We start from the raw sequence: 19735 nt of genomic DNA, 5'->3' as shown, positions 1-19735 counted from the left end.
CAACCTGCAGCCACAGCCCCTGCTGAGGGAGATGGAACAGAGGGTGGAGCAGAGTGGAAAAACTCCAAGCTCCCTTGGAGTCCTGGCAGGGAGGGATCTTGAAGGTGCTTTGCAGCTGATAAACTGCACAGGGCCTGTCAGCCACGGGAGATAGGAGGTGCCCTGTGGCCGAGCCAGGAACTGTGGAGAAATCACTCTCCTTGGGTGAGCTTGGTTCACTACCACACAAGTAGTTGAGCAACACAACACAAAGTTGGGGATGTCCATTAATGTGTATTAATGCACATCCCCAAGGCAAAATCACCCTCCTCAGGTGAGCTCAGTTCACTACAACACAATTGTATTAACACATATCCCCTTCCCAAAATCACCTACCCTGGAGTGTGACCACCCCTCACAGGGCACATGCTCTGTGTTTTATTGACTACACCTCTGAGCAAAGCAAGAAACTTTTACACCAATCAATAACAAAGGCATGTACAACTAAGAGTCACTTGAGCTTCACCTAAACATAAAGAAATAGTATAAAAGTAAGCTGAGAATAGGAGTAAGTTAGGGAAGACTCCATTGTAACTACTGGCATCAGTCAACAGGTTGAACCCATGTTCTTCCCCTGCGGGTAAGAAATGTACTCTACATGCTGGGTACTTTTACTGGGAATTAGAGCTTCTCTGAATTGCTTTGAATATGTTTTTGCAGTCAGATACTTTCACTGGCAGACCTTGAACCTTAACCTGCCACAATTTTATGTTCATGAGGAATGTTATTCCATGAACTGTCAGTGCAAGTCCTTCCCAGGCACTGGCAGCCACCAGCAACAGGGAACATAATCAAATAAAATGGATGATCTGCTGAGTGGTTTCTCTTATGCTGTTGGCATATTTCCCTGAATAAGTCAGTTGAACTGACACAGCAGGACTGTTCAATGAAGGGTCCCCCTAATAGGACACTGGCAGACTGGCTGGGCACAAGGCTCTTGGTTTTCCTGGGGTGCCGACAGAAAACTCAGAGGGTTCAGGAAATCTCCTTTTTTCAGGATACACATTGATATCACCACCAACCCCCTGTCTCAGCAGCTGCTGTCACAAAGCACCATGCATTGCTGCACTGCAGCAGTGTGCCCCAAGACTGCCAGTGGGTCAAACAATCCACTAAGTGTCAGAGCATGGGGGGAAAGACCTACTTGTTCCAGTGACTCTTGGAGTTCTTGTAGAGCGCTGGAAACATGATTGGGAGGATTTTGGCTGCATTATCGCTGATCAGGCTCATGATATATTCATTGTTCCAATAGTACAGCGCTCGCTCTGCCACCTGCAGCGGGAGAGAAAGGCATCCTTGAAGAGGCTCCTACCAGTAACACCTGTGGTGCACAGGGAAGCCACCACCCAGCCAAGGAGCCCAAATGCTTCCCCACAACACAGGGCTGACCTTCATGAACTTCTATTCATCCTTCCTTTACCTTAGCCTCTGCCAGACACTTCTCACTTTTCTGAGACAAACCTCATGTTCTTGAATAGACAAGCCTACTGTCAATATACCGATGATTCCAACATCCTTTACACAACTCTTAAGGACAGAAATGTCATTTACTCCAGGTCCCAATTCAGATTAGCTCCAAGCCTTCTTCATTTCCTCAAACTGTCCTCTGTAAAGTTTAATTCCTTCCTGGCTTTCCCACAACAAAGTCTCTCAGGGCTTTGAAGCATGCTTCAGTTACCAGTCCCACAATTCAACCCCCTGATTTAGTAAAGGATGGAAATGGAAAATCTTGGGGCAGCCATCCTGCTCTAACAAGACAAACAAGTCTAACAAGTTTCTACAGTGACAGACAACGCAGGTAATTTCTGCATTTAGTGGTAGCTTGAAAACCTAAAAAAAGAGACATCCAGACTCAGTTTTACATTTCAGATAAGGCAAAACTTGCTACATTCCCTTAACATACTGTACCACACAAGTAAATGAAATTAAACTCACTTTGTGTTCACTTACTTTTAGTTTTCAAGATCTGGTTAAGCCTTTTTCGCTAGTTTAACACACAATCCACTCAGAGAAAACTCATTCCCACCAAGGTGCTCAGACTCAGGAAGAAGTCAATTCCTAATCTTGCTCTTCAGACAAGCTGTAGACTGTTCAGCTTGACTGTATGGGACACCTCTGGGGTTAATTCTCTTAGGTTTTAAAGTTTTTACACCTTCTCCAGGTTTCTCAGTATTGCTCTTCAGAGTTTGGCAAAAGATGAGGGCTGCTCTCAAGTACAGGATGTCTCTCCTCCAGCCTTTACCCTATTTTATTCAAGCTCCTTAGTTCCTTCTGGTAGCTGCCTCCACACCCAAAGGTCACATTAGTCCTTTGGTTCCCACCACCACACTAGTAATCCATGTCCAGCTGTTTTCCATCATACTCCCCTAGTCCTTCACAAAAAAAAAAAAAATTACATATATGTGTGACCTAGACTGACTTTATTTTTGGCTTGTAAACACATTACTTTGTACCTCTCTATACCAAAAGACTAACTGAAGCAGCCTGCCTCACTGTAGAGTCACTCTCACTGGGAAATGGCTGAGTCATTTCTTCTTTGACACTCCACCTATATGTGGGTCAACCAGTGTTTTATCAGCAAGCTGTCTTCTTCCTGGGCATGCTTCATGGCAGTCTAAAACAGTGAGCCAAGAACACCTGCTAGGAGCTACTAGCAGGTCCCACCACCCTGTACATTTTAAACCTAAGACAACCATCCACAGAGATGATAAAAGCCAGCTACTACAACCAGTTTCCCTTCAGTGCAAACAAGGAAGAAACAGACTCCAGCACTTCTCCACTGAACCTCTTTACTACCTGTGCCAGAATAAAACAGAGGACTTTCCCAGCACAGTGTCTTTGGTTGGCCTCTCTCCAATACTGCAGAGTGCTTGGTTTCACTTCAACAGGGTGACCCTGGATTGATCTCCTTTGTCCTTGCTAGCCAGAACAGGAGGTAGCAGATCACCTGTGCCCCAGCCTGCTGCAGTACACAGTGCTGAACAGCACTGAGCAGCAGGAGAGGCTCCACAGATCCACGCTGTTTTCTCTTTGGATGAGCTCACACTGTGGTTGTGCTGAGGATTCTTCACTGCTTCCCACCATGTGTCACCCCAATACTCACCCTGGTCACAACTCCACATGCCAAATACAAGCCCAAACCTGGGGTGTCACTCTCACATGCCAAGTGGATTACAAGTCAATACTGTATCTCCTCCCTGAGCTGCAACCTACCTGGAAGTGTGGGCTGGAGACACATTTGGCCAACTGCCTGAACAAGGGCTCCATAACTTTCACAAACTCAGATGGCTCGATCACGTCCAGGATCTCCTCCAGCTCATTTAAAAACATCACCTCTTTGGGACTGTGAGTTTTTGGCCAGAACTTCAGCAAGCCGACAATCACCTGACCAGGAAGAGTACAGAGACAGTTAGAGGCTCAAAGTCAACACCAGCTGCAAAATAAATTTTTAAGTGTCTGGTCACAACAGCAAGAGGGAGGAGGAAGTAACAGAACAGACTTTCTCAGTAAGTCAGGGTGGGTGACCAGCTAAGAAAGAAGAAAAAAGCCCAAACCCTGCAAAGTTACACTCATGGCAGCAGCTCTACCTAGGCTGCTATGATTTCTTATTACAAGCACACAACTTACAATAATTTCTTATCCCCATCACAGAAGGGTGAAACTGGAGTGGGCAGCAGCTGGCAGACAGTGCAAAGTAACCATAGAAGTTCAACTAATAAAACTGGAAATGCTATAGAGAAGGTCTCTGAAGAGTCATTATTCAAAACACTACAGAGCTTGAATACTGGGGAGCACCAAATAAATAAAGCCATGGATAGGTTTGGGACAAGGAAAGGAAATACTACTTCACAGAAAAGCAACTGGATTATGGAACTCATTCTTGCAAGACTTTGTAGAGACTCAAAATTGAAACAGACTCCAGAATGTAACACACAAGTTTATGGAGTTTGCACCTAATGGTTATAATTAAATATGACAATGCAGATGCAACTTCTAGCTGAGTAAAATGATTGCTTACAGGAATAGGGAAGGGCTACATCTCACTAGATTTTATTTATTTAGTTTTAATACTGCTTCCTGTCCTACCCATATGCTTCTAGACAAGCTAAAGGTAAGATACACGATGCTGCAGACCTACACTCTGTTGAAAGAAGAGATGCTTACTCTGTCACACACAGCTGGCTATAGGAGCTGCCCTTTCAAACCTCTGTACTTCAGCTACTTGATCCTGAAGCCAGCACTCGAGAGGAAGTTCAGAGCAGCAGAGGGACAATAGTGGGCAATGCAACAACAGGATTGGAGATATTCGAACATTATGTTTCTGCCAACTCAAGGCTTGAGAAACCAGCAGTCCATTATCCCCAATGTTTGTCATTATTCATGTCTGCCATTCAGGCAAGAGTTAGCTTCAGTGACTCAGAAGTCATTTCACCTACAACTAAGGTGGTGTGAGGTGTGTGGAGTCTGTGTTTGCTATTACTGAGCACATCTGAGCCTTGCTCACTTGGCAGTCTTTCAGACTGCTGTTGAGGCAAGAGCTACCATGTCAAGCCCTGCTGAGCAAGCTTCTGGGAAGCCCATTTGAGGCAAGTGTGGACCCGTGGAGTAATGTGGCCTCTTTCCAGCACTGCTGGTGACATCTCAATGTGCATTCAGATTCTTGCTGATGCACAAGCCCTGTAATTCTTCCAGACTTCAGTAACACCAGTCATCTTGGGGGTCTATTCAAAACTTTCCCAAGCAAGGCACTTCAACAGAACTCAAGTTGTGGCAGTATGGTCTTGGTGTGTCTGGTTGAAACACAACACAACATCCACTGGAGGTAGTGAAATTGGGTCATTCCACTGCTTTCCACAAGCACCAAGCCAGACCTCGGTCTGTAATCTAGGGGCAACTAAACAGTTATCCAGAAAAGCATGATGAGCTATGGCGCTTTACTGTCTGAATAAGTTGCAAAGTGAAGCCTAGGAATATCGACAGATTTCTATTTCTCTCTTCTCCCTCAACCTTTGAGGTGCTTTGGCAGGAGGCTGTAGGACTGGATGTCAGCCACAGGAAGTACTCAGCATGATCAGGAAGCTACTTTATGCGGTTTGTTTCAGAGCAGGCTTCTGGGAACAAAGGAAATGGAGGACCCAGGTTTAAAGGGAAAGCTAGGAAGTCTGCTTCAGCACTGCTGGTGTCAGAGCTATGGAGCCAGAAAGCTGACAACAGCTGACCAGCTTCTACCCAGTACAGGCAGGCTCACCATGAGCACACACATTTGAGCCAGAGAACAGAACGACCTCAGCCAGCATTACTCATTAAAACACTCACACTTTTGGTGCTCCCTGCTACAGTGACAGAAGTGTGTGTTCTCTGCCCATCTGCTGTTTTGAGCCTGTGAAGCTCAGCTCTGTAGAAGACATTTCCTGGCCTGTAGTGGGTGGAGAAACACTTGTCTCCTTCTTGCACCCTCTGCCAAGCTGGCATTTAGCCTGGTTAACACTGCAGGTTCATCAGCCAGTAACTAGAATATGTGAGGTCACCATTTACACTGCTCACGTTTTAGAACCTGCTGTTTCCCAGCAATGTATCCTGAAGGTAAATGTATCTACAATGTGACTTACCTCTACAAAGTAGCAAACTGATGCTAAAGCTGGAAGGGAATACTTTCATGAAGGAACAGTGGCATGCCTAAGTAGATGTTGTGTCCCAGGTTCCTAATTTCATCCCCACAATTCTGCAGCCAACTCCAGCAGCTCTGGAGGAGCTATTACTATTTCAGGCCCCCACAAGCCCTGGTTCATCAGATGGTCATGTATTTTGTCTCTGCAATATCTCTCATTAGCCAGAAGCTCTGCCCTGGAAGAACAGCTTGGTATCCTGCTCCTTCTGCTACACCAAGATCTGAAGCATAAATGAAGATTATAGCTCGTCCTGAAGCTTTCAGGAGAGAATGCTAAAGGCTTGCACATGAGCAGTACAGCCCCTTCTACCCCCAGGGAGCCAGGCAAATGCAGTAAACAATCCCACTGACTCCCAGCCTCTTTACAGCAAGGGTGAAAAAAGGCTGCTCTAAGGAAGCTGTGAAGCTTTTTGGGATTTGACTGTCACACAGAAGTGAAGCAAGATTATTACTCACTGGCTCTGTCAAGCTGCTGTCTTTCTCCAAGAACTGTACAACACAGTATGCCAGCTGTAGGAAAGAAACATGGCAAGATTAGAGCTTCCTCAAGTTACCCAAGACTATGTGCTATCACCTCCTAGGCTGGAAGTAACACCATGACCATTATATTGCAGCTCTAAACAAATCCAGTTTACTGATAGCAAGTGAAGACTTTAAGAAGACAGGGCCTGAGCTCAGGACATTAATGCAATTTAAAGGACAAAACTTCAGTCACCCAGAGCAGTTCACAGCCAATGCATTCAGATGAAAGCACAGCTGCACACAATGGGGAGGAACAAACCTGAGTGACACAAAGCCCTGCCCCACAGAAACAGGGCTGAGAGCACAGATATCTCTACTTAGTACCCGTATTTTTTCACTTCCTATCCCAAGTTCTCATCTTCTCTATTCTTCTGTTATGTACTCAAAATTGGAAGAAATTAATCTCTAAACCAATCTAGCAGACTAACGAGCCAACATCTCCACATATCTCAGTGGTGACTAATAGCTGATACACCACATGCACAAAGCTGATGACAGCAGCTAGGAAATTTACCTCTCTGGTTTCAGCAGGCTCCCAATATTTCACAAGCTTCCAGCACAGAAAGACAAAGCAAGCCACAGCATTAAGACACTGGGAAATGTCAGGATACTCTCCTGTCATCCAGTGGCACAGGCCCAGACACCACAAGAATAGAACAACTCTTATAGTATGGGACTAGCAGAGCCCAGAACATCTCACAGCAAGAACTTTGTACAATGTGGCCTGGTAGATAGCTATAAACTAATACAGATATATAGAGCTTTTAATAGCTATAAGCTTTTGCCAAATCCCAATCTACCCTGGGAAGTTGAAGCACTTCTCACCTGTGGATGGTACACACTGAGAGACTTCACTTTGTGCAGTGGTAACAAGACTCTGATGAGGAACATCTTGTGCTCTTCCTTCAGAGGCAAAGCAAACCCATTGATTATGCTGAGAAGAAACAAGAGCCTAGTTAAAATTTTGACCCAGCAGAAATACAGTATCTCTCACCTCACAAGACACACTAGCTCTCAACAGCCCCTTGAGGAAGCACCCACCAAAAGTGTGGTCACTGCAGCCCAGCCTGTGCACTGAGCTCAGCAAGAGTGTTCTTGGCAGGCACTACAGGGAAATGCCTCTGATGAAGCCTGGACTCTGCTCTGCCCCTGCCAGGCTGAGCCCACACACACTTAGGCAGAACCTCTGGGGAAGGCCAGCTCAAGCAGCTTAGTGCTTGAGTCTTGTGCTTTACAGAACAGAGGATGGCAGCACAACAGGGCCACAAACAAAAGGGAAGCTGAAACCTGGCAGAAGGCTGTCTATTACTAAGGCTTCTCAGAGCTGTGAGGAGCTCTTTTCTTTCACTGCCTGCTGAGGGAAGATAACAAGTGTGACTGGACTCAAACTCATAAGAACAGGAGACAGATCTGGGGAAGAGAAGGCTACCACTGTATTTATCAGCATGCTGGGGAGTACTTTATGCTCTGTCAGACAGATTCCCTGGAAGAGGTGCCTCCTGCAAGGACTGCTGAAAGAAGGCACTGCCTTTTCACACAGCACATTGGGCTGGGAGGCCACTCTCACTATGGGTGCTCTGGTTCTCCCAAAAGTGGCCCTACCTTCCCAGGATCTCCAGTAGCTCTGCAATCCCATTGTGGTGCTCTGTTTCATAGATGAACCTAAAGAGAAGGATGAGAAGTCATTGCCAAATGCTGGATACAGTTTGATAAGCAAGAGGAAGGAAAAATGCTGGAGACAGGGAGTCTAAATGGTACTGAGAAAGACCTCACCTGTAAAATATATTATTGATCTGCCTCCTCACATATGCTCTCAGACCCAGGAACTTCCCATAGATCCTGTGCAGAATAGTTTTTAGGAAGTCTCGTTCTCTGGGGTCTTCACTGTCAAAGAGATCCAGCAGCTGTGGGGAGAGAAATTCAGTCAGTTCCTGCATACTGCCTGTCTGGGCAAAGCTACCAGCAACACCAGGCACTGCTCCTGTTTGGCCAAAAACAGCTCTTTCAGTTGAGTGATGCTTCAGCACCCTGAGCAGAGAGGTCATTTCCCTGAAACACGTGAACTCCTAATCACAAGCTGGAAGCATCATCATTTCTTTCACCTTCAGAAGCACAGTGAAGACCTGCACATTCTAAAAAGCTGCACTTCCCCAGATTTCCCCTGTGAGACCTCTGTGCCCCCTTCCACCTGTACAATGAGTTATGAGTTCCAGTGACTACAGCTTGCACACAGTCTTGCCCTGCACAGAAAATTCTGTTTACTCATTCAGGACAAATAAAGAAAAGTCACATCATTAAGCACCAAAATCTGCTGCATGTCCTTCATAAAGGTGATGCACACTGGCAGGGGCAACAATTACTTACAGATAGCACAAACTTCTGGTCAATGTATTTCTTGGCTACATTTGGTTGAAAGTCAGGCGACTCCAGGAACCTGAGGAAGAACTCATACACCAGCTGTTGGGGGAAAATGAGAAATTACTTAGAAATCCCCCTGTCCTCTCACCAATGTTTACTTCAGATTTTATGTTTTCCTCCTCCTTAATGATACAGGGGAAGGCTGGGAAGCCCAAACAGGAGTATAAAACCCAGTGTTTCCTTACCCAGTGGGATCAACTCAGCTGCCCTTGCTTTAATGTGCAGAGGTCTCTGGTGGCACATAACTGCCCAAATCTGCATGAGATCTTATCATCTCAGGTCCTCCCAAAGGTAACATCCACCTACTCAGATTAAGACATTACACCTGGGAAACTCTTCTACTCTTCTCCTATCTTCAGCACATATCCCTACAGAGATCAGAAATCTCCAGAGACGGCAAAGGCTTAGACTCACTGGATGCCCTTGAGACACTCCAAGGAATAACGGAAGAGCAGAGAAATAAAACAGACCCCAGAAAAATAAGAAGTGTCCTCTGCCTCCTGGGTACTGACTCAAGGTTGGCTTGGTCTCACTGAGCCAGGGTAGCTGCATGCTGTGTCCCACTTGGAAAACAAAGGGCAGCTTGCTTTAGGAAGGCTGAAACATCAGTGCTGAAACATCAGCTTCTGGTCCTGCTGTTCTCTGAGAGGACTGAGCCCACTCTCATCCCTCCTAGTGGTTCTGAGGGGCCACTAGGCCAAACAAGATCAATGCATTTGAAAGGTCTGACTTGGAATGGATAGGACCATGCATCTACAGGTAGGGCCTAGCTGCCAAGGACAGCAGTAAAGAAAAAACTGAGGTGCTGACCAAAAGGCTCAGCATTCAATTGCCACAAATCCATTTGTTTCTCAATTCTGAAAAACAAATGCTGCCTAGCATTCACAGCACTCTGGTGCTGAGGACACGTTATTTCTGTCAATGCTCACATCCCTATGTCAACTGCAGCAGTAAGAAGTGATTAACCACTGCTGCAGAATGACACCTTATTTCTCCTCTGTATTTTCTGCTTCATTCTGCAGTACCTGCCTCTTCTTCTGCCTTTGTCTGCTTGACAACATACCCCTGAGCAAGTGTCTCGAGCTTTCCTCCTGAATTCCATTGCTGAGCTCTGCTAAACCACGCTCACTGTAACTTTCTTAACCCTTTTTACCTAGTCTGTCTAAAGCCATCTGCAGATGAACGTTGCATACAGGCATCAGCCAGTTCCCAGGACATCCTTGCTTCCTGCACTACATAAGAGCCACCACTGACCCCTGGGTGGCAGGCCTGGTCTTTCCCCAGCAACCCTCGCAGGCTGATGAAACAGCAGTGGCAGGGCTGGCAGCCTCCAGATCTACATGGACTCTCAACTTTCCGGAGATAAATTCACCAGATCTATATCCCCCACCTCTCCTCACCTGAAGGTGTGGCCAGGCAGCCTCTAATGTAGGCTCATCTTCTTCAGGATCAAATTCTGCTCCTGTGGGATTGGACGATGGTGGGAGTGTCCGGAAGAGGTTCACTGAAAACTGAGGCAAGTGAAAAAGTTGTGTGAATGACATTCTGACACCTCATGATGGTCCTCCACACAGCAAATCCTTCACTGCAGTGCTACACACTGTGATTTGTCACAGCTGTGCCCACACGCTGATCCCCTCCGTCAGGCTGTAGGGCAAGAGTCTGCACAGGACCTCCCCAACTGCAGTCTGTGCCAGAGACAAGAGCTTCCACCTCTCCCCACAGCAGGCACTGTCACTACCACCACCCCCACACACACTTCTCTTTCTGCAGTTTGGTAGATAAGGAATCAGTAGGACTGGGGTCACACTCCTTTCTGACAAATCCTCATCCCCTCCTCCTCCCACATTTCCCTACTTCTTTGGCACACAAGCCACACAAACACTGGCTCCATGCCCTACCATGATAACAGCTTCAGGATAGATGGCCTCGGTGACAACATCACGGTTGTGTGTGATGTATTCCACCATCTCATTGAGACCTGCTCGCTTCACCTCCTTGAACTTCAGGTCACTGAGGGGGTCAGAGATGAAGTCAAAAAGAACGCAGCACTGCCGTAGCTTCTGGATGAAAAGCTCTTCTCGTTCGTGTGGAGGAGCATCTGTCAGAGAAAGCAGGGACATCTGTCCTTGGAGACAGGCAGATCATCTTCCTGGTTTACCCAGGGAGCACTGTGATTTACTCCCCGTGTTTTCTCCCTCCCCTGCCACATTGCCCTTGAATTGTTGGAGGGGAAGAGGGAGAGGTAGTGTTATCCCTGCTATGGACATGGGGCAAGGAAGACAGAGAGGCTGCCAGGCCTCTGAAGCAACTGTGCCATGAGGGGATTTAAAACGTGGTAGCAGTTTCTAACCTGATAAATATTGATCTCTTCCATGTACAGAGTACACTGAAAAAGGAACTCAACCAGCTCCCATCACAGGCCGGTGACAGCCATGTCCTGCACCCCAGCGACACAAAGGGAGCTGGGCAGCACACACTGTAGCCTAACCCTCCTGCCAGAGAACAGGGTGGAAGAGAGGGGTGAGGATGGCAGGAGCTGTACATTAACAGATTCTCTTTTTGATACAACTGGAAACTACACAGTGCCTCCCTTCCCCAAAGGCTTGTCTGTGTCTGTGAGCAACACTAAGCAATGGCTCTGCCTTAATGACTGCTGAAAATGCTTTCTCCTTGTCCATACTCATGTTTAATTGCAACATAATGTACACTAAGTGATAATACCATGCTGCCCTAACATTGACAGGTTCATTTGCACTATCATAATTAACATTGAAACAAAAATAGGAGGAAGCTTGGTCCTTCCCCAGGAATGGGTGGATGTAGGAACCAAGGACAGTCTGCACCAAGGTCTCTGCACAACCTCCTGAAGAATCTGAGGTAATCCTCAGTACACAGAAGGAGGTTTAAATACCTCAACTGGGAAGGTAAGTATGAAGTTTGCATTGAGAATACTCTGATTATTTTAGACCATCCATCAATTCTCTACCAGCTAACAAGCCAAGCACCTTTCCCAGAACCATCCTTGCTGCACTGTCCATGTAACTAGCTGGACACTGGAAGGGTTGCTTTGGGAAGAGCCTGTACACCACTCCATTCTGTCTGGAGAAACTTCAGCTTGTCATGCAGGTCACTTCCACCCCATGGCCTCTTTACCTTTGAGGGCTGGGAGTTTTTGCAGTTCCCGGTTTTTGCTCAGATTGAAACGGGAAGAGCTGTGCCGGCGCTCCTTCTTCACAATCTGGGGTCCCCCTGAGTACTTGATTTTATTCAGCTGGGTTGGGGGGGGAGCGCTGTTACTGGGCCGCTTATTTGATGTAGGCTGCTGTTGTGTCTGCTGCTGTGACTGCTGCAGCTGCTGTTGAGGCTGCTGGGCCTGCTGCAGGAGAAAAGAATAAAACAACTCAGAAGCTTTTGCCTACAAGCCTCATAAGCAGATGCCATCAGCATCTTCTTGGCATGAAGAAACCAGGCAGGTTTTTCACTGTTGCACTTGCAGTTGAGTGCGTCTCACCAGCTCTAGAGCTGATGGTTGCCTTTGCAGCATACCTGCAAAGTAAACATCAGTTTTACTCATGTCTGCAAAGTAGCACAAAGATACCAGAGCCTCTTGGCACAGCCATTGCTATGGATATGGAAAGCAAAGTCACATCTTGTGACAAATTACAAGAAGCAGAAATAAGAACTTTCTGTGGTCCAAACAGAAATCTCAGCATGCTGCTGTCTCTGCAGTACTCTGTACAACACACAACAAGCAAGCTTAGAAAACCAGCAATTTGCTTCCTTGTCCTTGTGCAGGAACTCACCTGTGAAAAAGCAAAGCATGCAGTACAGAGCAGACATAAAGGCCTTGGAAAGAAAATAGGGAAGACCACTACAATCATTGCTGCATTCATGGTCCAGGAGCACAAACCACATAGACCATACATACAAACATACATAACCTTAGATCCCAGCCTGTGGGCTCTACCAGCCTATCCTGGCTGCCCTCTCCCATCTCTGCCTCACTGCTGTCTGGACTTCTGTAGATGGGCTTTTCCCACATCACTCCTTTTAGCCACACAAACTCTTTGCCTGCATTCTCCTCTCCCACTGCACTCTAGTTAAACTGAACTAACAAAAGCACTTTCTCATGTTCAGCATGTGACCAGAAAACTCAAGCCAGTGTTTGCTCAGCTCAGCTCTCTTCTGACCCTGCTGAATCTCACCTGGTTCAAGTCCCACTTGGACCATAATGACTCAATAAATGACCCTTTAATGGAAAACTCAGCACAAAAGAGGGCAACATCCTGCCAGGAAGCAGAGAGATTAGCTGGAGCCAGCACCCAGCCTACCCTGGCTGTGCTGTATGAGCCACCTCCTTCCTGCTGGTACATGAAGCCAAGGAGCTGCAGGATGAATCTGTTTAGGATACAGCAAGAATAGCACATTGGATGGGGAGCAGAGGTGAGTGAAATTCTTGGACATCACCTCCTTCTTTCCCCTTAATTCTCAGCTGTCACATAGAGCACAGTGCTGGTCACCAGAACAGCGACCAGCAGTGTTTTAAAGGAGTGCAGGAGCTCAGCTCTCCATCCTCCACATGGCCAATCTCTTCCTGGCTGGGCTGCACCTACTCTGCACAGTCCTTTCTTTACCTGAATTGGTTTCCAAAGAGGTGCAGCACACTACTGCACTGCAAAAGCAAGAGTTACTGCACCTGCAGCATGTGGGAAGGCAGCAAAGTAGGAACAGGGAAAGCTGTCCACAAGGAGATGCTGCTGTACAGATCGGGATCTGTAGAGCAAGTGTAAAGACTCCCCGTGGACAACAGGGCCCAACACACAACAAATTTTTTTGCCAAGCCATTACTTTGAATGAGAAATCAGAAAAATGTTGGTTCTGGTCTGGCTCTGTTTGAAGGAATCTTGAGTGATTCTGTTTCAAGCTCAGCTACAAGCCAAGGTGGGGGGAAGACAACAAGATTTGAACTCCCTACAGTTTACGTTTGTTTTGATTCCCTTCATGGAGCAGCATTGTCCCATGATGAGAGGAGGGAGCCAGATGAGCTTGTGATAAAAACAGCAGTGTCTGTCAAACAAAGTGGGCCCAGACTACAAACTGCAGGCAACTTGTCCTAAAGAGTAGTCTCTGCTCAGTTAAGCTAGGACAAAGCCTTGCTGGACAGCCTCCAAGACTGAAAAGTTAATTCCTCACCCTGAATACTTAGGTATCAGGGCAGTGTGAGCCACTCAAAATATTGTCCAGATGCCTTTAGGAATCCTCAACTCTGCATCACTCTTCTTCCATGGGGAAGAATGGAAAAATGTGAATGCTGAGCCACTACAGAGCAAAGATGGTAGAGAAGCAGAAGATGCACTAGTGGCATCCCAGGTAACACTGAAGGAAGCAGGACACATGAGCCCTCCTAGCTGAGAGGACATGCCTGTGTACTCCTCCCCCACCCAAAAACACCACAGGCAAATGTTCAGAGCATGGTGTGTTTACTGCATGTGAACAGGCTGCACCAGGGGGCTGGAAAAGTCCACCACTCTTCAACAGTCCACAGTCTTCAACATCTTGCATAGAGACAAAAGATAGTTTCAGGTTTAGCTGCCAGCTATTTAATAAACGGTCGTGCACATGCCAAAGTCTCACTTTTGATTACTAGAGAAAATTTGATGGTTGGAGAGGTCAGATACATGCTGCAGTGCTCAGAGGGTTTATGATGGGCTGCTTATACAGGCACTTTCTGGGATCAAGTTGAATCCCTGCTTTCAGGAGGTGCTTCCTGTGGCAGGCCTGCTGTCCTGCTGCCTTCAACACCTCCTACCTTGGTCACATGAATCAGTAGAGGCTTATTTTAAGTTTCCTAACACCTTCTTCTCCGAAGTTTCCATCCCTGAAAGCAGAGCAGACTACTGAACCTGAAAGCTTTTCTCTTCACATACAGACTCTTTCCCTGACACCAACACCAGCCAACTGCTCCATGGCTGCAGGCATCTCTCCATCTGAACAGGTTCAGCCCCCTCATAACAAGCAAGGCTCACACACCATGACAAAGCCAACAGCTTGGGGGACACTGTTTGCTGTGGCTGTTACATGGGTCACACTGAAGTGACCAGAAAATAGCACAAAGGTGTTTGCACCAAGCACAGTGGGGTAGCTCCACTTTCCCCACTGCAGTGGAGCAGCTCCTTGTGCCAACAGGACAGGCCACCCCTGTAGATATTCTCAGTTCAGTCAGAGAGAAAACGAAGGTTTCTAACCAGGCAGAAGCCTGGGAAACAGTTGAGAAAGAATGTAAATTCTTTATCTCTCGTATTGTTCACATTGTTTATAGGTAGGTTCTGCCACTGTGCATCATTCACTGCACACCAATGGTGTGATATGGTTTTACTTTAGGATCAACAGAACTGGGCTGGACAATATTCTCTATAAAACGAGCAATGTATTTCAAATAAATCAGAGTTCTACTCTCAAGTCTTCTGAAGTGAAGTCCTTTCATATCATCCTGCCCCAACAGCGTCACACCCCTAAATGAAAATGAATTAGAACTCCTGCACACAGGCTCCCTGCCTCCAGAGCACTTCCTCCCCACTGGTTCCCACCACCTCTCCTCCTAGTTAGGAACTTGCCTGCGCAAGCCAATGAGCCCCAGGCCCTGAGCTTGCTCTGTGCCATTCCTCTTCACCCCAGAGAACAGAGATCCTCTTTTCCCTGCCACTCTGAGCTGCGCTAGCTCCTCCTGCTCTCCCCTACCCATGCATGACCTCACCTCTGCAGGCACTGCTACTGCAGCTGGGTGCATCGCCACTCGGGAAAACCTTTCTGCCTCACTGGTCCCTTGAGCATCCCCTGCTCACTAAGCTTCCCAGCCCAGATCTGCTCTCAGCTCCTCCTCCTCAGATGACTTTTCCCTTCCCATCCCTCAAGTCAGTACCTGCTCTCTTTGTCTGCTGTTACACAGCTTCCCTATTAAAATGAGGCTCTCTGCCTCAGAAGTAACATGAACACACTGTAATGCCTGTCTCTGAATAATGAAGTCCAGGTACTGCAGTAGCAAGCCCCATGGAGATATGTGCAAAACATGAAAATACAGCAGCTCACTGAAAAGGTACACCCTCTCCCAGAGCTGCAAATCTCATCAGCAAGGCTCCAATCTGCCCTTGAGGCTGCAGAGCAACTCCCATCTTTACTGCTGCTAATGCCTGCTCCCACTTCCAGGTCATTAACTCTTTTCCCCACCCAGCTGCCTCTCCCAGTCTTTCTGGCCAGGAGGAGTAACTCTTTCTCATCCTCTCATTCAATGCTGCCTTGTTCTCTGACATTATTTATTTTTTCTCCTTAAATAGCTACACATAAATTCTCTGCATTCACATACTCATTATGTTCCAGAGAGACTGAATTAAACATACCTTTCATTTCCCACTCCCTGTTCTCATGTTTTAGTCCACTGCTCCTTGTCTCTTCCACAGCAAACTGCCCCCCCAAAAGCCAGGGGCTGGCCAAGCTCTGCTGGCTATTGACATCAGAGAGATGCTCATCTTGGAGTAAAACTAAGAGCACTGCAGTACCCCTGTACTTAAGAGAGAATCGAACACCTTCCTTCCCTTGTGGATATGCCTGCTTTTCAACATATCTGCCCTTCCAGATCAGCTCCACTAAGAGCTCCTTTACTGCAGAGAACAAAGCACTTTGCTTAGGGGGTTCTGGACTGGCTCCTACCCTCTTAGTCTCCTCCACAGAGATCCCCATAGGAGCTCTTTGTCCACTGCATTTGCCCAGATCCATCAAAACAGAGCTGCTCTGCAACAAGGTTTACTCATCCCACCAGCCAGACAAGCTGCCTGCAAAACAAATCACAACTTTCTGGTACCAGGATAAATTAAAGTTGATTCTTCCCTCTGCTCCATGGAGCATGGTGTGAGAGAGAAAAGCACAAACTGGAAGAGGGCTGCCCACATGCTGCGAGCCCATTAAGCATCTACTGAGATATGAAGAAAAATGAAAGATCTCTTTAGTGCACCCAATTTTCACCCTAGAACAGGCAACCAACCAACCATAACTCCAAAAGGGAATTCACAGGGCATGAAACTCTGACAGCAGAGGTATCCATGCTGGGCTCAGCCCATCAACCCCACCAGACAACACCACTCCCAGTGTTTCACAAGTCAAACCACCTCTTGCTTCTGACATAAAGAAGGAGTTTTGCTCCCAGCACATATTACCTAATTCTTCACACATTGTGAAAGTCAAAATACCTTTTTGTGTTTCCTGAAGAGCAAGAAAATCGCATTCAAACTGGTATACATTTCTTCTTATCAAGCAAAGAGCTCTCTTCCATTCTGCAGCAGAGCACTCCAGAGATAGGAAAACACTAAGAGGGAACAAACTTCACTGCAGACTCAACAGAAAAAGGAAGAAGAGACTGTGGCAGTACACACTGCAGAAGTGTCTCCTTTCTGCCCTGCTCTCTGTTCCTATGATCAAAGGAGACACAGCTTTCCATCTAAAAGGAGGGCTGGATTTTGTCTGGAGTATGAGGAAGTGGCTGGGTATGTTTTGTGGGAGGGAATTTTAGACACATCACTTCTAAGTTTCTCCTGCACCCAGGTAAATATTACATGCCATTTCAGGTCACAAAAGGAAGCTTGTCACCTGTGACATTCTTTCCTTCTTACTGCACCACTTGTAACCAGGAGAGCAGTGCCATAGCCCACTGCTGATTTGGATGGGCACATCAGAGTGACCTGCTTTGCTGGCTATCCATTGCAAGACCCAGACTTTCCTACACCTTTCCAGAGCTGTGAACTCAGCAAAGAGTTCCACATAAATAAAAGGTCTGACCCCATAATGCCAATGCAGGAGCTCTCTCACTTCCCTGGAGTCTGCAGGCAGCTCTCCCACCAAGCTATTTTCAGCTGTATACACAGAACAAAATGGATAGAAGCAAAGGCCATGATGGAGCATCTACAAAACTGCTCCCTGCTCCAAGGCGCACAAAGTAAGACTCTGACTCCTTGCTGGCCACATGGCAGGTCAGGCATGAGCACAAAACTGAGTGGCTTGAAGTAGGCTTATTTTCTGAGGCTCTGCAATGCAGATCTATGCTTTGGAGAAGACTCTAAAATAACATTGACTACAACCACACCACTGTACTACACATTTCTTCCTAGCTCTGATTAGGCCTACATCTCTCCCATGCCCAACCCTCCAAATTACAAGTGCAATGTGTTCCAGACAAGACCAGAGCACACAAGCTTCTATGAATGTAGAAGTGGCACAGCTTGTTTGCTAAATTGCAGCTTTAAAATAAATAAACCACACATACATGCATGCATGCTTCCTCAGAAATGTATAACATTCTTCTGAGACAAATTCTCAAATTCCACAACCACTGCCTGAATGACAGACAAAATCAGGACTATGAGAAAAATTCCACTGAACACAAATTTGCACTAATTCTAAGGACAGCTTATCATACTATCATATTCTGCTAAGGCCATTCTAATGTATCTACCCTGGAAACATCCAAAATGAGAGTGAGACCGCACATCTGGGAATACAGACTGTGCCTTCTTGTGAGGAATGCTGCATTCAGCAACAAGGCTGTTATACCAAAGGAGAGACATTGAATCTCTAGCAGTTTATTCTTTCAAGTGTTCCTATCCATTACTTCCTAATCTCACTCCTCCAGAAAATGCCTCAGAAGAAGAGATCTTTTCCTATTGCTTCTCACTACTCTACCACTCTGACACAAAGTGACAACAGAGTTGATTGCACTTTGCTCTGACAAGAGCACAGAAGCTGCTCCCATCTGTCAGGCTTCCACCTTCTTGATAATCATGGCATGTTCCTTTCTGCAGCCAACTTCGCCATGCCCTGCCCACCTCTGTGAGCACCACTCGCCCTCTGCTTTGTGCCAAATGTCTTTTTGCAGGTCTGCAGGGTATGAGACTCAACCAGTCTCATCCATAGTCATTGCTCCCTTTGGGCCAATTTTCTGCTCTGACTTCTTAAGATCCTGGTGACATGTGTTATCTGGTGGAAGAGCTTGAAACAGCTAAAATGAAAGATTTAATTCCTCCCCAAAAATGAGTTTGCACATGCACACTGCTGTACCCAAGGTGAAAGCCTTACCTCTTCTGAATTCTCTGCCCCACCATCCTTCCCGCTACTGCTGCTGCTGCTGCTGCTGCTGCTGCTGCCACCAGGCTTTGTGGTGCTTTTGGTAGACTTTGGAGACTCCTGAAAGGATGAGAACACATTCAGAGAAAACTTCACCTTGTTCTGAATTTTAGCATCTCTCTGCACAGAGATGTGTGCTGCCATAGACCACTCCTGCAGCACGCCCTGCTCTGGACATCCACTCCCAGCCCTTTCTCCCTGGAAAAGGCATCCTCAGCGGCTCCCGCTGACGCCCAGGACGAGGCCAAGCTCCCGAGCCCAGGAGCTATGCTGGCATCTCCCGTCCCGGTCACCGCAAGCTGACCCCGTCGGGTCACCTGCGAGTGACAGGGCCCAGTGCCCACACAGCCCTTCCCCGGGGCGCGGCCTCATCGCAGATACGCGGTGCCGGGGCACCCACGGCCCCGGCCCGGCCGCCCTGGGCGGCGGCAGAGGCGGATCCGGGCCCTCACCCCGGCGGCAGAGGGAGCAGCGGGGCCAGGAGGTGGGTGCGGCCGTACCTCCCCCACCGGGAGCATCCCCGCGGCCGGCGGAGCGCAGGGCAGGGCGGGCCGGGCCGGGCTCGCACCGCGGCACCGCCGGCCGCCCCTCGCGCCCGCCCGCCTCCCCGGGCCCGCGCGCGCCCCCGCCGCCCTCCTGCGCCACCCGACCCGCCCGCCGCGGGAGCGCGCCCGCGCCCCCGCCCCCTGCCGGCCACAGCCCCGTGCGCGCCCCCGCCCGAGGGCCGAGCCGAGGGAAGGCCGCGCCGGGGAGGGGCGGCGGGAGCGAGCTGTCGGCCGCGGCGCCGCGCGCGGGAGCTCCCCCGGCACCGCCGCCGCCCCCAGGGCCGCACCTTCTCCTTCTTCAGCTTGTAGGGCATGGTGAGCGCCGGCCCCCAACCGCTCCGCGCCCGCCGCCGCCGCCGCCGCCTGCGCCCGG

At 48.0% G+C, this 19735-nt stretch overlaps 1 protein-coding gene across 1 annotated transcript in view; it reads right to left on the bottom strand.

The window, feature by feature from the left end:
• The window catches only part of PPP2R5D (protein phosphatase 2 regulatory subunit B'delta), a 27793-nt gene extending 8058 nt beyond the window's left edge, over positions 1 to 19735 (bottom strand). Inside the window, exons 1-12 of the mRNA XM_021534849.3 lie at positions 19650 to 19735; positions 18770 to 18877; positions 11804 to 12026; positions 10549 to 10748; positions 10048 to 10158; positions 8594 to 8686; positions 8003 to 8133; positions 7832 to 7891; positions 7055 to 7163; positions 6164 to 6217; positions 3253 to 3423; positions 1184 to 1311 (exon numbers count right to left, since the gene is read on the bottom strand). Coding sequence (XP_021390524.2) covers positions 1184 to 1311; positions 3253 to 3423; positions 6164 to 6217; positions 7055 to 7163; positions 7832 to 7891; positions 8003 to 8133; positions 8594 to 8686; positions 10048 to 10158; positions 10549 to 10748; positions 11804 to 12026; positions 18770 to 18877; positions 19650 to 19676 — 1415 coding nt within the window. The 5' untranslated portion in view covers positions 19677 to 19735. The remainder of the gene's footprint in view (positions 1 to 1183; positions 1312 to 3252; positions 3424 to 6163; positions 6218 to 7054; positions 7164 to 7831; positions 7892 to 8002; positions 8134 to 8593; positions 8687 to 10047; positions 10159 to 10548; positions 10749 to 11803; positions 12027 to 18769; positions 18878 to 19649) is intronic.

Source organism: Lonchura striata, chromosome 3, assembly GCF_050655825.1.
Source record: "Lonchura striata isolate lonStrDom1 chromosome 3, ASM5065582v1, whole genome shotgun sequence".
In the NCBI taxonomy this organism is placed as follows: Eukaryota; Metazoa; Chordata; class Aves; order Passeriformes; family Estrildidae; genus Lonchura; species Lonchura striata.
This window is presented reverse-complemented; position numbering and strand designations above follow the sequence as displayed.